At 46.9% G+C, this 18,555-nt stretch overlaps 1 protein-coding gene across 2 annotated transcripts in view; it reads left to right on the forward strand.

The window, feature by feature from the left end:
- The window catches only part of EDRF1 (erythroid differentiation regulatory factor 1), a 103,550-nt gene extending 87,855 nt beyond the window's left edge, over positions 1–15,695 (forward strand). For both annotated transcript variants that reach the window (XM_040435203.1, XM_040435204.1), the window contains 4 exons: positions 517–670; positions 5,510–5,625; positions 10,876–11,024; positions 15,014–15,695. In XM_040435203.1, coding sequence (XP_040291137.1) covers positions 517–670; positions 5,510–5,625; positions 10,876–11,024; positions 15,014–15,191 — 597 coding nt within the window. In that variant the 3' untranslated portion in view covers positions 15,192–15,695. The remainder of the gene's footprint in view (positions 1–516; positions 671–5,509; positions 5,626–10,875; positions 11,025–15,013) is intronic.
- The last annotated feature ends 2,860 nt before the right edge of the window (positions 15,696–18,555 follow it).

An 18,555-nucleotide genomic window follows, 5' to 3' on the forward strand; every position in this document is an offset into this window, starting at 1 on the left:
CCTCACTTACTTGGATTGGTGGCCGGTGCTCTTTAAAGGGAACCTGTCACCAGGACTTTGTGTATAGAGCTGAGGACATGGGTTGCTAGATGGCCGCTAGCACATCCGCAATATCCAGTCCCCATAGCTCTGTGTGCTTTTTATTGTGTAAAAAAACCCGATTTGATACATATGCAAATTAACCTGAGATGAGTCCTGTTCCCGACTCCTCTCACATACAGGACTCATCTCAGGTTAATTTGCATATGTATCAAATCGTTTTTTTACACAATAAAAGCACACAGAGCTATGGGGATTGGGTATTGTGGATGTGCTAGCGGCCATCTAGCAACCCATGTCCTCAGCTCTATACACAAAATCCCGGTGACAGGTTCCCTTTAAATTCTAGCAGATAATACATATTTATTAGGATCAATTTAAAGAATGCACAGGCGTTCAGCGATCCAGTCGAGTGTAATGCGTTCCTATGTATTGACCTCCCATTATCTCATAGAACGTGGGTCTTTTTTTTTACAGGTGGGTGATGAACACTTGCGGAAGCAGCATCGGGTCATGGCAGATCTGCATTACAGCAAAGCAGTGAAGCTCTTCCAGCTTCTGAACGACGCTCCATGTGAACTGCTCAGGGTACAACTAGAACGAGTGGCCTTTGCAGAGTTCCAAATGTCCAGTAAGTGGCACCTTCAATCCCTTCAAGTGCACCGTCTACCTCCCCCCAACAGTATCATCTGTACAGAAGACTTGGCTAAATGACCAATGCATTATATTACGCGGCTCTGCAACTGAAGTGACGGGGGCTGAACAGCCATAGCAGTCCATAGCGTCCATGGACAAGAGTAGCGCTGTGTCTTGGGGACCCTTTTTTCCCTAATGTCATACAACCTTTTAAAGGGGTTGTCTGAGCCCTGAAAAAAATTTGCGGTTGGCTGGGCATGGTGTGTGAGTAAAACCGAAAAAAAACCTAAATCCCCACTCACCTTCTCTGGTTGGCCTGGTTCCCGCGTGGTTGTCCATCCCCGCCTGTGACTTGTAGAGAGTCGGCAGGTCACACTTCCAGCCAGGCTAGGACTGGAAGCGGAAGGACGAAGATGTGCTGCAGGAACCAAGACGATCAGAACAGGCGAGAGTTTCTGGCGATTGTCTGGCCAATAATTTTTTTTAGAGCCATGACAACCCCTTTAAAGGGTTTGGTCATCTCTGAATTCATCTCTTACACTGCTGAGCAAAAATAAATGTGATTTGTCAAAGTCATCAGTGAACAAGGCTGCATAACAGAACTTCTAGTAGGAATAATAGAGGAATGACACAACCTAGTTATATGAAGGGATGCTCCAGAATCGTTATTGCATATAGTTACTAAAGCAGACATGTCAGCAGTGGTGACAGCTCATCTCTAACTGTGGATGTTGGATTACTTGAAGTTTGTATCTTAGTAATTTATTCAGCGTTGTAGTAGTTAATTGGCGGCTTCACTCCACGAGAAGGAGATTTAGTGAACGGCGATATGCTATAAGCCGCGTGCTGAGTTATGCGTTCATATTGTTCTCATTGCAGAATGCGTGACTTGCATAAAAATGCCAGTTTGTGTCGACGGATTCCTTTTTTCTTTTCCGTCGCTGCTTTTATTTCGCTCTCTGCTTTCATAGCGCCATGGCGTTGCCGTCTGCAGCGGGTGTCCAGCCAGAGGGTATTAGACGAGCAGATGCACAGGCAGCGTGTGTGGTACATGCAAACAAAGATGCTCATTACGATAAAACCTCTGCACGCGGGTGGCTTCTGACCCCGCGTATTACAAACCTGCAGGCTAAAATTACCCAAAATCTGCAAATCCGATTAATTCAACTGAAACATTGCTGCGCTGAGAGAAAGCAGACGGGGAAAGAGAAAAAGGAAAAAAAAAGGGATTTTCTGCCCAACTTCGTTCACACTCGCTGCCAAATAGTGTCAGTAGCGGAGCGCTGGTCTAATCCACGGAATTGATATGAAATGTGTCTGTGGCGAGATTGGGCTGTGAACACAAGCTCTTTGCTAAGTGGATGTACAAACACTCGGAGAATGCGGGGGGCTTAAGGATTCTAACATAAAGCCCGTCCAGAAGTGAATGGATTCTTGTTTGCAGCTGACAATGCCAATACGTTTTATGCTGCCATCTCTCCGTCCGCTCTGCCCCTCCTCCACCTCTGTTCTGTGCTCCGACCTGCCGTCTCTTCTCTCCGTCCTCTTTTCGGCCAGGAGTCTTTTTTTACCTGTTTTCTCCCATTTTCTCAGCCCAGCGTTTCCTTGATCAGTTCTACCCTTTAGGGTCCATGGGTCCGCATCCATTCCGCAACTTGCTGAACAGGTGCGGACCCGTTAATTCTCTATGGGGCAGGAATAGATGCGGACAGCAGACAGTGTGCTGTTCGCATCCACATTTCCGGAGCGCGCCGCCGATCTTCCGGTCCGCGGCTCCGGAAAAGAATAGAACATGTCCTATTCTTGTCCGCAATTGTGGAAAAAAATAGGCAGTTCTATGGGGGTGCCGGCCCGGTGTATTTCGGATCCGCAATACACTGCAGACATGTGAATGGACCCTTACTAGATGACTCTCGTTGCACCAGATTATTAGATACATTTTTACACCCATCAGACGTGTTACACGCTTTTCTCCTCCTGGCGCCACCTCCTGGCTGGGGCATAACACAGTGGGGGACATTTATCAATTATGGCGTAATTTGCGCCAAAAAAATACTAACATTACAAATCAAAAATGTATCCAAAGGCGCTCGCCACTTTTAAAATGTGACTTTTTAAAATCTAAACCTGATTATCTGCCGGTTTCTCTCTATTTGAAACCTTTTAACACCAATGGAACCAAAATACAACTTTTTCAAACTAAAACGCCCCACCCTCCTACCAGCCATACCATACTTGAGACATTTGAAACATATAATTGCGACTTTTGAAGCATATTTGCAACATTTCCAGGAGTAAATTGCGACTTTTGTCTCAGATTCGGAACGTTTTTGTTATTATTTTGTTTTTGTTGAATGTCAATTTAGGCTACTTTCACACTAGCATTAATATTTTCCGGTATTGAGATCCGTCATAGGGTCACATTACCGGAAAGAAATGCTTCTGTTCTGTCCCCATTCATTGTCAATGGGGACAAAACGTAACTGAACAGAGCAGAACGCTCCAAAATGCATTCCGTTCCGTTTTGTTGCGTTCCAATACCGGAGAGCCAACCGCAGCATGCCGCGGTTTTCTTTCAGTCATGGGATGCGGAGTAAGATAGTTCCGTCATGACCCACAATGCAAGTCAATGGGGACGGAACCGTTTTCTCTGACACTAGAAAACGGATCCGTCCCCCATTGGTTTTCCTTTTTATAAATGCGACTTTTTACACAAAACACCCCCACATACGCCGGCTTAATTGTTCTCAACAATTTGAGACCTTTCTGCAGATAAAGGGATGATAAATGAGGCGTAATATGCCCAATTTCATAGCCCCGCCCACTTTGACATTTAGAACTCCTTTCTGGCGTGATGCATTCTTTAGAGTGAAAATTCTGGAGAAAACAGTTGATATATTTTCCGTAAATCAAAACGCCATTTTTTTTGGTGCAACATGCTTAGTAAATGTCCCCCAGTGTTTTTTTGGAGCACGTGGGCCCAGAATTACTAATTCTAAAGATGGCGGAAGCTTAAACAGGCCGGTTGGCTTACCTTGAGACCGATTTTGCCTGTCTGTATCTCTTTGGCCCGCCTGTGTCTCTCTCTTCTCTTCTATCTCTCTCTCTATCTCTTCTCTCTATCTCTATCTATATCTCCCTCTCGCTCCCCTAGCTATGACTGTCCCCCCTTGTCTGTGGTAGCTTGCATGCTCTCTGATACTAGCAGTCTATTCTCATTAATAATTATCAGTATGTAGAATACATCCTCTGATATTACATGTCCGCTCTTAGTGGAAGCTGTCTGATATTACATGTCTGCTATTAGTGGAAGCTGTCTGATATTACATGTCTGCTATTAGTGGAAGCTGTCTGATATTACATGTCTGCTATTAGTGGAAGCTGTCTGATATTACATGTCCGCTCTTAGTGGAAGCTGTCTGATATTACATGTCTGCTCTTAGTGGAAGCTGTCTAATATTACATGTCCGCTATTAGTGGAAGCTGTCTGATATTACATGTCCGCTATTAGTGGAAGCTGTCTGATATTACATGTCCGCTCTTAGTGGAAGCTGTCTGATATGACATGTCCGCTATTAGTGGAAGCTGTCTGATATTACATGTCTGCTATTAGTGGAAGCTGTCTGATATTACATGTCCGCTATTAGTGGAAGCTGTCTGATATTACATGTCTGCTATTAGTGGAAGCTGTCTGATATTACATGTCCGCTCTTAGTGGAAGCTGTCTGATATTACATGTCCGCTATTAGTGGAAGCTGTCTGATATTACATGTCTGCTCTTAGTGGAAGCTGTCTGATATTACATGTCTGCTATTAGTGGAAGCTGTCTGATATTACATGTTCGCTCTTAGTGGAAGCTGTCTGATATTACATGTCCGCTATTAGTGGAAGCTGTCTGATATTACATGTCTGCTATTAGTGGAAGCTGTCTGATATTACATGTCTGCTATTAGTGGAAGCTGTCTGATATTACATGTCTGCTATTAGTGGAAGCTGTCTGATATTACATGTCTGCTATTAGTGGAAGCTGTCTGATATTACATGTCCGCTCTTAGTGGAAGCTGTCTGATATTACATGTCCGCTATTAGTGGAAGCTGTCTGATATTACATGTCTGCTATTAGTGGAAGCTGTCTGATATTACATGTCCGCTCTTAGTGGAAGCTGTCTGATATTACATGTCTGCTATTAGTGGAAGCTGTCTGATATTACATGTCTGCTATTAGTGGAAGCTGTCTGATATTACATGTCCGCTCTTAGTGGAAGCTGTCTGATATTACATGTCTGCTCTTAGTGGAAGCTGTCTGATATTACATGTCCGCTATTAGTGGAAGCTGTCTGATATTACATGTCCGCTCTTAGTGGAAGCTGTCTGATATGACATGTCCGCTATTAGTGGAAGCTGTCTGATATTACATGTCCGCTATTAGTGGAAGCTGTCTGATATTACATGTCCGCTCTTAGTGGAAGCTGTCTGATATGACATGTCCGCTATTAGTGGAAGCTGTCTGATATTACATGTCTGCTATTAGTGGAAGCTGTCTGATATTACATGTCCGCTCTTAGTGGAAGCTGTCTGATATTACATGTCTGCTATTAGTGGAAGCTGTCTGATATTACATGTCCGCTCTTAGTGGAAGCTGTCTGATATTACATGTCCGCTCTTAGTGGAAGCTGTCTGATATTACATGTCTGCTATTAGTGGAAGCTGTCTGATATTACATGTCCGCTCTTAGTGGAAGCTGTCTGATATTACATGTCCTCTCTTTTATGTCTGTTTTTATGATGGTGATAACTTCTAATTTGTCCTCTTCTGGATTCTCTGTGGAGCTCAGGCCAGAACAGCAGTGCGGGGAAGCTGAAGAGCCTGTGCGGAGCGCTGGACATCATGATGAAGACGCGCGGTGCCTTTCTTGTTCTTCTAAAAGAATTTGAGTGTGAAAGTGATCAGGTAAGAAGTTTTCTGAGCCGCGGATGTGCTGACTGCGGCTTTCTGACCACCTCTAATTAGGACTCTGACTTCTAATGTGTCTTCTCTGAACGGGAAACCCTTCCGGATATTCTCATAAATCCCAGCACTGCTCGTCCACAAATCTCCAGTGCCTGGCACTAACGCAGGCTGCTTCTTCCAAGGGATCCTCTGCTGGAGCTCTCCCGATAAGAGAAACCGAGACTTAATCTGCCTCATAAACCAGGTTGTACTTAATTGGGGGGTCATTAGCTATATATGTTGCCGACTACAGGGTCCGATTCCCTGCAGTCCTTCTGGCAAAATCATGTTTTAGGGTCCATTCACACATCTGCAAAAATGGGTCCGCATCTGTTCCGCAATTTTGTGGAACAGGTGCGAACCCATTCATTTTCAACGGGGCCGGAATGTGCTGTCCGCATCCGCACTTCCGTTTCACCAAAAAATAGAACATGTCCTATTCTTGTCTGCAATTGCGGACAAGAAAATACATTTTCTATGAGAGTGCGGAAATGCAGAACGCACATTGCCGGTGTCTGTGTTTTGCGGATCCGCAAAACACATACGGACGTGTGAATGGACCCTTACAGTGATATTGGGAGCCAGACTCTGACTGTGTTTATGGACTCGGACAGCATGGCTGACTCCTTCATCACAAGGACAACTGTGTTGATTTTGTGGATCCTCTCAAGGACAATTTCACCTAAACAGTTGTGAAGCTTGTTCTGGGTGACTCCGGTTCTGCTGCATTCACCTGTCGCCGCTGCTGCGCTGCGCTTGATCAGCGTTTTATCAGCCTCTGCAGTGTCTCAGGCGACTTGTCACTTTTTCCTCCTTGCCTCTGGGAACAAGTTCATGAATTTCATTTTGCATCTCCGTACCCGTGACTTCCTCATCAAGTGCATATTGTGGGCTGTGTGCGCTCGGGCAGATGCAGACACTCTCATAGACTGGGTATGGAAGGAGATTGCAGATGTCTGCCCAGCGCTGATCATCATGGCTTACATCCGGGATCAGCAATCTCCGGCACTCCAGCTGTTCTGAAACTACAACTCCCAGAATCCTCCTCTTCCGTGGGAGTTACGAGAACAGCCGAGTAAGTTTGCATGCTGGGAGTTGTAGTTTCACAGCATCTGGAGTGCCGAAGGTTGCTGACCCCTGCCTTACATCCTAATACGAGGGCGGTCACTTATATGATGCAAGTGACCCAAATATTTGATGTTGGCTCGAATTGCTGCCCCCTCGCCCCACGATGTATTAGATTGTTGTCCTAACATTTGGCCTTTTAAGAAATAATTACGTGCTGGCCTTCTGGCGTCTTGGATTAAGGCATTTTCTAATTATATAGATTTTTTTTTTTCAACGTTTTTATTGGTGAGGCAAGAGAGAAGGTAGGTTGGCTCTTGATATGGGTTTTTCAACATTAAGAACCTCATACAGCTCCTCCCAAATGGAGAAATAAGGGGACCCCAACGATGATCCGATTCACGTCTCCAGTCTACTCTAACATCTCACTCACTTTTTAAGCTTGTCTGATTTATTTTATTTTTTCTGAGGGGGTTCTCTCCGAAATCCCTTTAGGGCCTCTTTCACACGAACGATACGCATTCTGTCCGGATGCGTTCAGTGAAACTCGCACAATTTCGCCAGCAAGTTCAGTCAGTTTTGTCTGCGATTGCGTTCAGTTGTTCAGTTTTTTCCGCGCGGGTGCAAATGCATTGTTCAAACGCATGATAAATAAAATGACGGTTTACAAACAACATCTCTTAGCAACCATCAAGGAACAGCGCATCGCACCCAGACTGCATCCAGGTTACATTCGGATGCGATGCGTTTTTTCGCTGAAGCCCCATTCACTTCTATGGAGCCAGGGCTGCGTGAAAAATGCAGAATATAGAACATGCTGCGATTCTCATACAACGCAGAACTGATGCGTGAAAAACAACGCTTATGTACACGGACCCATAGAAAGGAATGGGTCCGGATTCAGCGCGGGGGCTGTGCGTTCACTCGCTTGTGTGAAAGGGGCCTAACCTATCGTTAACAGGGGACAATTTTCACAGTTTTAAAATGTACAAATAAAACCTAAATTACAAAATAAAAAAATCATTTAACCCCCCCAGACCCTGGAACTTTGTCAAAATGCCTCTCAACACTTTATATGATAAAAGACAGTCTGAACACAAAGGTGCTACTAGTGCAGTGATGGCGAACCTATGGCACGGGTGCCAGAGGCGGCACTCAGAGCCCTCTCTGTGGGCACCCGCACTCTGGAAAAAGTCTATGGTCTACCAATATGCCTTAGACTTTTCCTGCCATTCATCAGCGCAGGGCGCACTATGAACAGCACAGGCAGCACACTGAATGTAGGCAGGCTATTATAGCTAAATGATAAAGTACATAGAGGATATACTACACTGGACTGTAGTATTGAGGGTAAATTGCCGTGCTGGCACTTTGCTATAAATAAGTGGGTTTTGGGTGGCAGTTTGGGCACTCGACATCTAAAAGGTTCACCATCACTGTACTAGTGCATCACATAAATGGTTAAAGGGCTTATCCAGGAATGGATAATGATGACTTACCCTCAGGATAGGTTATCATTATCACATCGGCGGGAGTCTGAGTCCCGGGATCCCCGCCGATCAGCTGTTTCATGGAGCCACCGCAATCACTAGAGCTCTGGTGAGCGCAGCCTTGCACAACGCCATACAGTGGCTGTGTTTGGTGTTGCAGCTCACCCCCTATTCACTTCAGTGGGGCTGAGCTGCAACTAGATCATGTGACCGATGTTTGATGATGTCACATGGCCTAGGAAGAGCACAGGGAGCGCCGGCCTCATCTAACAGCTGATCGGCGGGGGTCCCAGATGTCAGACGCCCACCAATCTGATATTGATGACTTATGGGCGACTAGTTACCGTTTAACCCCTTTGAATAGCATACACACATCTTGCTTTCACCACATACTGTCTGGTTGTACAAAGGCAGGTTACAACATTGACAGATCGCAGTAGTATGACGGATCCGCAAATAAACGCTAATGTGAAAGTAGCCTTATGCAAATAAAATGTAGTCTGCAGAAAACCGTAAGATGTAATGCGTTCATAAGTACCAGACACATTCAGTGCTGCATGTCTTAAAGAAATGCAAAAACTGCAGGAACCAGCTGGGGATTAAGTGTTGGGAGTTGCTTAGTATATGATTCCCCTCCCCCTATATAAACTGTAATCTTAATTAAAGAGGTTGTCTGCTTTTCTTCATATTTGTGACCAATCCTAAGGATAGATAGGTCATCAATATCAGATTGGCGGGGGTCTGATCGGCCCAACCGCCCCCCCCCCCAGCTGATCAGCTGTTTGAAGAGAAAGCAGCGCTCGTATGCTGCCTTCTCGGTTTACCTGCTCGCCGTCGAGCAAGTGTAATTATAACTAGACCGTCCCATTCTCTTCAATGGGATGGCTCCTTCCTATTCACTTGAATAGGAAGGAGACGTTCCTTTAACGTACGAGTGCTTTATGCTTTGCTTGGCATATGGAAAGAGGTTGCCCCTTAAGTGCAGCACTACTTGCTCTGATTTAGGGAGAGTATTAGAAGCTACTGTGTGACACCTCAGGGTGAGCTTCTCACCTAGGGAATAAAGGACCGGTGTTTAGCACTGGGACTGCAAAATCTCTTTTTGGTTGGCCTTGTTGCTTTGCAATGCTTGGGGACCTGGGTTCGAACATGACCAAAGATAGCATCTGCATGGAGTCTGGAAGTGCTCCTTATGTTTGCAACCCTTGTAAATGGCCTAAAATAGCAAAGGATTCGGATACTCAACTGCTTTCTCCGCTGTTTCTTCGAGCGCTGGCCTCAGCCGTGCACAGGACTAGTGTTGAGCGAACTTCTGTTTTCAATTTCGGCATACAAGGTTATAAGAATTCCTTTATGGTTTCCGCTACCACGGACCATAAAACTTATGGTCCATGGTAGCGGGATCCATAACGGAATTCTTAGATAACCCGAACCTTGTACGCCGAACTTGAAAGCAGAAGTTCGCTCAACACTACACAGGACGTCTAAGGCCAGTGACTTCACGGAAAGTCCCTGCTGCAGCCAGAAAAACAGTTAGCAGTGGTGAGGAGTCGAGGACCGAAACGCAGCAGAGGAGAAAACGGGTGAGTATATATTAATAGGTTTTAGTCCAGGCATGCTCAACCTGCGGCCCTCCAGCTGTTGCAAAACTACAACTCCCAGCATGCCTGAACAGTTTGAAGTTAATACCTAGATCTGGAATTGGCAACCTTCGGCTCTCCAGCTATGGCGATACCACAATTCCCAGCATGCACACAGACTCCGCAGCTCTTGTAACACGTGTGGATGTGAATGCAGCATTCCGGTAGTGTCGGAGGTTACTGATCCCGGATCACAGCAAGTAGTAAAGTAGCACGAAGATCACTTTACTGTACGTGCCCCAGCTCTTATGCAGCAGCTCTCTCCCCCCCCCCTCTTCTTCTAGTAGTACAGAGATGGTGCTTTCCTCTGTTATCTGGAAATGTGAATGGAGTCAAAAATGTGAAAAAAAAAAACTAGATAAGGCTACTTTCACACTTGTGGCAGAGTGATCCGGCAGGCAGAATGGATCCGCATACGCAGACCGGAAGGACGGGTCCGGCATTGCGGTATTTTTAATGCCGGATCCGGCACTAATACATTTCAATGTATTCCGGCAACTGATCAGGAATTTTGGACGGAGATAATACCACAGCATGCTGCGGTATTTCCTCCGTCCAAAACGCAGTTCCGTGACTGAACTGTAGACATCCTGCTGCATCCTGAACGGATTGCTCTCCATTCAGAATGCATGGGGATAAAACTGATCAGTTCTTTTCCGGTATAGAGCCCCTTTGACGGAACTCAGTGCCGAAAAAGAAAACCGCTAGTGTGAAAGTAGCCTAATACAGAGGAGGTTCTCTGTGTATTGTGTTTTACATTCACGCTGTCCTAGGAAATCCAGTAGCAGAAAACAGCGCAGACATACATTCCACTAATAAGCTTATCTGCCGGCCATTGATATTCAGCAGCAGAAGAATGTAAGAAAAGCTAGTGACTACTTCTTCATGCCGCCGCACTCATTCAATGGGTATTCAGAGTCTCTAACACTGCGGGGTATTGTGTTCACAGGGCAATCAGTCTGGTGTAGATACCTCCTTATGTATCTGCATAATAATTGATGTCTTCTCCCACACAGGGGTCGGAGGAAGGGAACGAACCGACCGTCGACTCCTCGGAAAACCTCCAAAAGGAAGAAGTGGTGAAACTTGTCACTATATTTGAATCTCGCTTGTCTTTTGTTCTCTTACAATTTGTGAAGCTTTTATCATCAAAGAAGAAGAGCAGGTAAGCGGCCGCGAAGTCCTCCTCCCCCGATTTATAGTAAAAGTGGAAATCTATAGAATCAATGGCATCTCTCATAGCAGGGGTCAGCAGCCTTCAGCGCTCCAGCTGCTGTGAAACTACAATTCCCAGCATGCGCCATTCACTTTGATGGGAGTTCTGAGAAAGGCAGAGCCAGAAACTAGGAAGTCTACAGCCGTTCAATCCTCATGAAACCGTCTTATTCATATGCATTAGAAATGAAGGATTTGGATTTCACTAGAAATTAGAGCAGGTTCTTTAAAAGAAGTTTTTTTTTTTTTTTTTTTTTTAAGACCTGTCCCCTCCCCTGGCCTGTCCCCTCCCCTGACCTGTCCCCTCCCCTGACCTGTCCCCTCCCCTGACCTGTCCCCTCCCCTGACCTGTCCCCTCCCCTGACCTGTCCCCTCCCCTGACCTGTCCCCTCCCCTGACCTGTCCCCTCCCCTGACCTGTCCCCTCCCCTGACCTGTCCCCTCCCCTGACCTGTCCCCTCCCCTGACCTGTCCCCTCCCCTGACCTGTCCCCTCCCCTGACCTGTCCGGTTTAGTAAAACCTTGTATTCTCCATAAACAATAGCAGAACACAACACGCTCCGTGCAGGTTTCCTTCATCAGTGTTGTGTTCTGCTATTGTTTCTCCTGGAAATGTACGATTTGAATCGACAACTGGGCATGGCATTTCCCCTTGTCAGTAGGTCTGCTACTTACCATTCATTGCGGACAGTGTCAGACCTTGGGCCCCATTCATGCAACCGTATTTTTGGTCCAACATCCGTTTTGCGGACAAGAATAGGCATTTTGTTACAACGGATCTTCAAAATACATACAGTTGTGTGAATGCACCCTTAGGCAGGCCTGTTAGAGAAGAAGTGGGCGCCAGCGTCAGGAATAAGTGAATAATCCTTCCTTTACGGGTCCTGCTAAGTGGGCAACTCGTCTCTCCTCTGTCTTTGCCCTTCTTTCCGTCTCTCCTCTGTCTTTGCCCTTCTTTCCGTCTCTCCTCTGTCTTTGCCCTTCTTTCCGTCTCGCCTCTGTCTTTGCCAGTCTTTCCGTCTCGCCTCTGTCTTTGCCCGTCTTTCCGTCTCGCCTCTGTCTTTGCCCGTCTTTCCGTCTCGCCTCTGTCTTTGCCCGTCTTTCCGCCTCGCCTCTGTCTTTGCCCGTCTTTCCGACCTCGCCTCTGTCTTTGCCCGTCTTTCCGCCTCGCCTCTGTCTTTGCCCGTCTTTCCGCCTCGCCTCTGTCTTTGCCCGTCTTTCCGCCTCGCCTCTGTCTTTGCCCGTCTTTCCGCCTCGCCTCTGTCTTTGCCCGTCTTTCCGCCTCGCCTCTGTCTTTGCCCGTCTTTCCGCCTCGCCTCTGTCTTTGCCCGTCTTTCCGCCTCGCCTCTGTCTTTGCCCGTCTTTCCGTCTCGCCTCTGTCTTTGCCCGTCTTTCCGTCTCGCCTCTGTCTTTGCCCGTCTTTCCGTCTCGCCTCTGTCTTTGCCCGTCTTTCCGTCTCGCCTCTGTCTTTGCCCGTCTTTCCGTCTCGCCTCTGTCTTTGCCCGTCTTTCCGTCTCGCCTCTGTCTTTGCCCGTCTTTCCGTCTCGCCTCTGTCTTTGCCCGTCTTTCCGTCTCGCCTCTGTCTTTGCCCGTCTTTCCGTCTCGCCTCTGTCTTTGCCCGTCTTTCCGTCTCGCCTCTGTCTTTGCCCGTCTTTCCGTCTCGCCTCTGTCTTTGCCCGTCTTTCCGTCTCGCCTCTGTCTTTGCCCGTCTTTCCGTCTCGCCTCTGTCTTTGCCCGTCTTTCCGTCTCGCCTCTGTCTTTGCCCGTCTTTCCGTCTCGCCTCTGTCTTTTCAAAGGGAAGAGATGGATAAGGGCCAGGCATGCTGAAATCCGACAGCCCGATCCTTCTTTTCCATGACATCTGCCATCTCTGTATAGGCAAGTGGCCCTCATATATTTCAGGCGGTGGGGCTGTGCGTATATAGGTGTTTTTGACAAATATGTTTCTATTCTGTACATGTGAGTTTATCACTTTTATGTTTGTGTCTGTATCTTGTATAAAGTGCACGTGTATATATTTCAGCACATTACAAATTATTTTTTTAAATATGTGTACTTCTTTACAGTTGTTGTTTTTGCTGATTCCTGGCAGAGGGCGAGGGGCCCGCTCTCCTGTTGTTGCACAGGGGCCCTCTACTTTTGTGCTCCCCGCTTAGTACCAGCTGAGTTGTCTTCCGTCTAAACAAGATTTAAAAGCTCATTAGCCAGGTTTAAACTGTGTCTATAAAGCACAGGGGCACAAGCTATCCACAAGATGGCAATAGAAACACGCCGTATTTCACCCAGCGCCAGGCTGCCTCCTAAAGAGCTGCTTGTTTAGTGTAATTGTCCAAAACTGGTAATTGTTTCTGCTCTCTGGTGTCATGATATTTCATCAGCTTAAGGCTTTATCCTGTGTAATATAAGGAAACCTGCTCGTCTTTATCTCTTTTATATACACTGTATTTGCTGCCAGGATCGCTAATCTGCAGAGGTAAATTAGTTTTTATGTACTGGGCCCTGTCATCAATTCTAAGCAGCTCACGGACGGATAGATCAGGAGCAGCAGCGAGGAGTTTGCTGCGGCTTCATACACACATCACGTGTAATCCGACAGGTGATCTCTCCCACCTAGTGCATGGGACCCACACTTGGGGTGTAAGGTTAGATTTCCTGTGAATGGCATCATTCATCTTGCAAGTGCTAGATTAAAGTATTTCTATATTGAGGAAGGAAGCACGTGCGACTGCCAGGCGGAGTAATAGAGGGTTTGCACAAAAAAAGTCAAAAGTTCTTGAATAGCTTTTTAAGTTAATCGGGCATGTCCACCATTTTACAAGTGATGGCCTGTACCCAGGATAGGCAGAAATTTTCATAAGTGTCTTTATTTTTTAAATCCATTCTGCATCTGATATAAGGCTTGTTTTAAGAGCGTCTGTCAGCAGTTTTGACCCCTCAAAACTGCTAACAGTGCTCTATAGGTGATGGCGGGAGCATTCATGACTGTGAAATCCAAATTTTACTCCCCGGGTGCTGCAGGTGCCATGGAGGCAATTCTCTTCATGTTCAGTGCTTGCCGCACTGAACGGTTTCCTAGCCCCTCCCCTCTTCCCTGAGTGACGGCCGTGGCGTCCAAACAGGAGACTGCTAGATCCGTCACACAAAGGGAGGGGCTGGGGAGGTGAACATTAGGGGAACACCTCTATAGCCTTGTGATTGGGGAGCGTCAATTACCTAAACTGAGCTGTCAGCACTTTTGGGGTGTGAAAACTGCTGACAGAATCCCTTTAACAAAGAGAAGGGAAAGTTACATTGCTGTATGAAAAATCGCAAGGGTTTTGCCAAGCAGGAGGGCTGATAATGGGGTGTTTAAGGAGGGGAACCCCCGATTGATAGTGAGAAGAGGCTCAAAAGGAGGTCTAGGAAGCCATTGTCAGTGTAGGCGCTAACCTTACAGGGACTGTCTTGTGCATTGGAGTTCATTGGTCCAACGAGTCCTAGGAGGGGGGGGGGGGGGGGTTATTGATCTCCAAATACTGGGAATTATGATTTCCCGTAACAAAGAGGGAACGCCTGAATACATTCTCTTTTACCTAAGAGGACCCTGGAGGACAGATAGTAGTCAGTATAAATGTCATATGCATGCCTGTGGAGTAAAGGAGCTGTGATGTCACCCCTTATGGGCAGGATACGGTGACATCACCCTAGGGGCTCCATGGGCCCTCAAGGATCCGGGTGGGAGGGAAAGATTGTATGAAGCCAGACCAGAGTCTTACAACATCTCGTCAGGATCTTGTAGGCGTCGTCATGAATTTTACGTGATGTAGACAATGTCTTTGAAGGCTTTCTCTTTACCTTGCATGTGCAGCCCCTGCTCTTCCACCAGTCCTGTGGGTGACTTAGATGTAAGCACACGTGTAATCCAGGCATTGACCCCTGTGTCATGGTTTCTGTCTTGCAGTAATCCCCCCAAAGAGGAGGCCTCTCTGAAAACCTACAAGCAAGTGTATTCCAGCCTCTTACGGGCTTCAACCAACAAGACCTCCACGCTGACCGAGAGACTGAGCGTGCTCGTCAATTTACTGGATCAGCTCACTCCAAAGAGCGAGGCGAATGAGACGTCAGTCAGCGAAACATGATTGTGCCTGAGATGCAGAGCGGACTCCGTGCCTTGTTAAACTCGGGATCGCTGGTCTGTTCCACTCGCCGCCACCTTCTTGCCATGGTTGAAATGAAATGTGAAATCTTCAGGGAAGCTTCTTGTGCACGTCGGTCGTTACACGCACTGCCCTGCAGGGGATTTGGGGACGTACAGGTTTTCTCTCTTATTTATTTTCTGATGACACGTTCGCTCCGGCACCACTTATCTCTCGTTCTGGTACACAGTTCATGGGCAGCTGCGCCGAAGGTAATAAATCTATAGCTGTCTGTAGACCCGATAGAGCTGAATGCAGATGCCTCAATTTTCCGCAAGATCTGCAAAATCCTGTATCTACTGGGCTGCAAATTAGGTGCATAGATGGCAGGCTGTGGGACATCGTGCCTCAAGAGGTAGTGCCCGCCGTCCGTTCTTACCTCATGTGCGCACCCATGCCAGATGTGCTTCTTAAAGAGGACCTGCCACCTCTCCCGACAAGTCTGTAAATACTTGTATTTTCTCACAAAGTATTAATTCTGCAGCATATTTTCTGTAACGCTCTGTTCCTCTGTTATTCCTCTGAAATTTTTGAATAAATTGAGAGCTGGGTGTTACCTTGTGTTCCTACCGCCTGACTCTGTGAGGACTGCTTGGACACAGTCAGAGGTTTTAGCGCCAAACCTCAGTTGGTAATACACACTTGTTGTTATTAAATTGCAGGAGGTAGAACAGAGGAACGACTAAAAGAAGATCCAGAATTATGTTATGGGGTAAACGCGTATTTATGAAGACTTGTCAGGAGAGGCGACAGGTCCTTATGAATAGATTCTTTTCATGTTGGATTTTACAGGGTTAGAAATGGGCAGACACGTAAGCTGAACCCCGCCGCAGCCTGAGAAGAGCAGCCGCAGCTTCCAGTATGAACAGGGGTCTAAAAGGGCTCAGAAAATAGATGCAGCCATTTATACTTTTTTATGATCAATGTGCCTGGATTTATGTTGGGGAGACTGGAGTGCCCCTTTATTACATTAGAAAATGAACGACAACCAAGGTTTGTCCTACATTACTTCCCTTAGACTTTCCTCCATCTTGGCCCATGTTACGCCAGTCCAGAGTGGCAATCACAGGTGTATTTTATGACCGCCCATGGACCGGTGTGGGGCTGTTTTTCCTTTCATAAAGCAGCCATGTTTTTCTAATCCTGGACAAAAAGCTGTGCAAATCTATCTATTACAGCAGGCATTTTCTAAGGCCCAAATGCCCAGAATTATTAGGAGGCTTGCTTCCTCTTAATACATTTGGTGCCCTTTACTCCAGCACACTTCAGATTAAAATTGGCGTATGAAATGGCACTCTTCATAAATCTGCCAGTTAATGTCTTGATTTCAAGTTATAGGGGAGATGTATCAAGACTGGTGCGTCCATCCCTGGCGTGAGGCGCCTGATTATTATTTTAATTTTTTTTTAAGAGGCAGAAGCAAACAAATCGGGCGCATTTGTGCCCTGCCATGCGCCAGAAACTGAAGTCTATGCCGGTGTGGACTTCAGCTAGAACTTCCGCCACTTTCTGGCAACGCCCACTTCTGTAAAGCCCTACCTCTTTTATCCTGCCAAAAGTGGCATAAGGCCTCTTTCACACTTGCGGCAGGACGGATCCGACAGGCTGTTCACCATGTCGGATCCGTCCTGCCGCTATTTCGCCGTGCTGCTGCTCCGTCCCCATTGACTATAATGGGGACGGGGGCGGAGCTCCGGCGGTGCACGGCGAAAGCCGCCGGACTAAAAAGTCCTGCATGTCCGACTTTTTAGTCCGGCGGCTTTCGCCGTGCACCGCCATGCTGCGCCGGAGCTCCACTCCCGTCCCCATTATAGTCAATGGGGACGGAGCGGCGGCACGGCGAAATAGCGGCAGGACGGATCCGACATGGTGAACAGCATGTCGGATCCGTCCTGCTGCAAGTGTGAAAGAGGCCTAAGGCCTAAATAAAATTGCAAACTATGGCGCACATATGGCTTGTGCCATATTGTGCGGCTTTTTTACGCCACAATAGTGGCGTAATTAGCTTAACATATGTCGCTCCTGGTGTGTCTCAATGTGACGTGTAGGTAGTCCATTGTCTGGTCCTCCGATGCTTCGTGGAATGTGAAAAGGGAAGTCCTCCCCCCCCCCCCCATGTCATTTTTTTAATTTTAAAAAGGTTGTGCTCGGTATTGCAGCTCAGCACTACTGACTTGAATGGGGCTGAGCTTTAACTAGGCCACGTGATCAGTACACGGTGACGCCATATGGCTTAGGCCTATTGCACACGGACGTTTTTTTTTCCCGTTTACTGGACGTTTTTTGCGTTCCGTATACTGTCCGTATACGGAACCATTCATTTCAATGAGTCCGCAAAAAAAACGGAATGTACTCCGTATGCATTCCGTTTCCGTATTTCCGTTTTTCCGTTCCGTTTTAACATAGAACATGTCCTATTATTGCCTGCAAATCACAGTCCGTGGCTCCATTCAAGTCAATGGGTCCGCAAAAAAACGGAACACATACGGAAATGCATCCGTATGTCTTCCGTTCCGTTTTTTTGCTGAACCATCTATTGAAAATGTTATGCCCAGCCCAATTTTATCTATGTAATTACTGTATACTGTATATGCCATACGGAAAAACGGAACGGAAAAACGGAACAGAAACGGAAACACAATGGAAACAAAAAACGGAACAACGGATCTGTAAAAAACGGATCGCAAAACACTGAAAAAGCCATACGGTCGTGTGCAATAGGCCTTAGGAAGATGTCGGAGCGCCCGGCCACTTCTAACAGCTGATTGGCGTCTTTACTTTTTAACGTATTCTAATATTGGCAAATGTGTTTCCCTACCTATCTGTATAGGAGGCTGGAACCCTTCCCAGTAATCACACACTGTATGGACTAAAGCACTGGGACACGCTTCTTCATTCGAGTGTTTCCTTCAGTCCAATTTCCACAGGTGTATAACATCCATCTTCTAGCCATGCAGTCTGCATATACAAACATTTGTGAATGAATGACTCCTAAAGAGCTCCATGAATTCCAGCGTGGTCACCACTGCCACGGGCCACTTACTGACATTTCTTCTAGATCTTCCACCATTACCGGTGAGCAGTATTACTGTCAAGTGGACGGAACCGCAGCAACTCGGAGGCCATGTGAAGTCACTGAGCGGGGTCACTGAGTGCGGAGGAACATAGTGCATAAGTCACCAACGCTCTGCTGAGTGAAAAACCTCTGCCATTAACCTCAGCACAAAGACTGTACCCAGAGTGTCACGGCATGGGTTTCCATGGCTGAGCAGCTGCATGCCAGCCTTACATCGCCAAGCACAATGCC

The sequence above is a fragment of the Bufo bufo genome, chromosome 6 (assembly GCF_905171765.1).
Source record: "Bufo bufo chromosome 6, aBufBuf1.1, whole genome shotgun sequence".
Taxonomy (NCBI): Eukaryota; Metazoa; Chordata; class Amphibia; order Anura; family Bufonidae; genus Bufo; species Bufo bufo.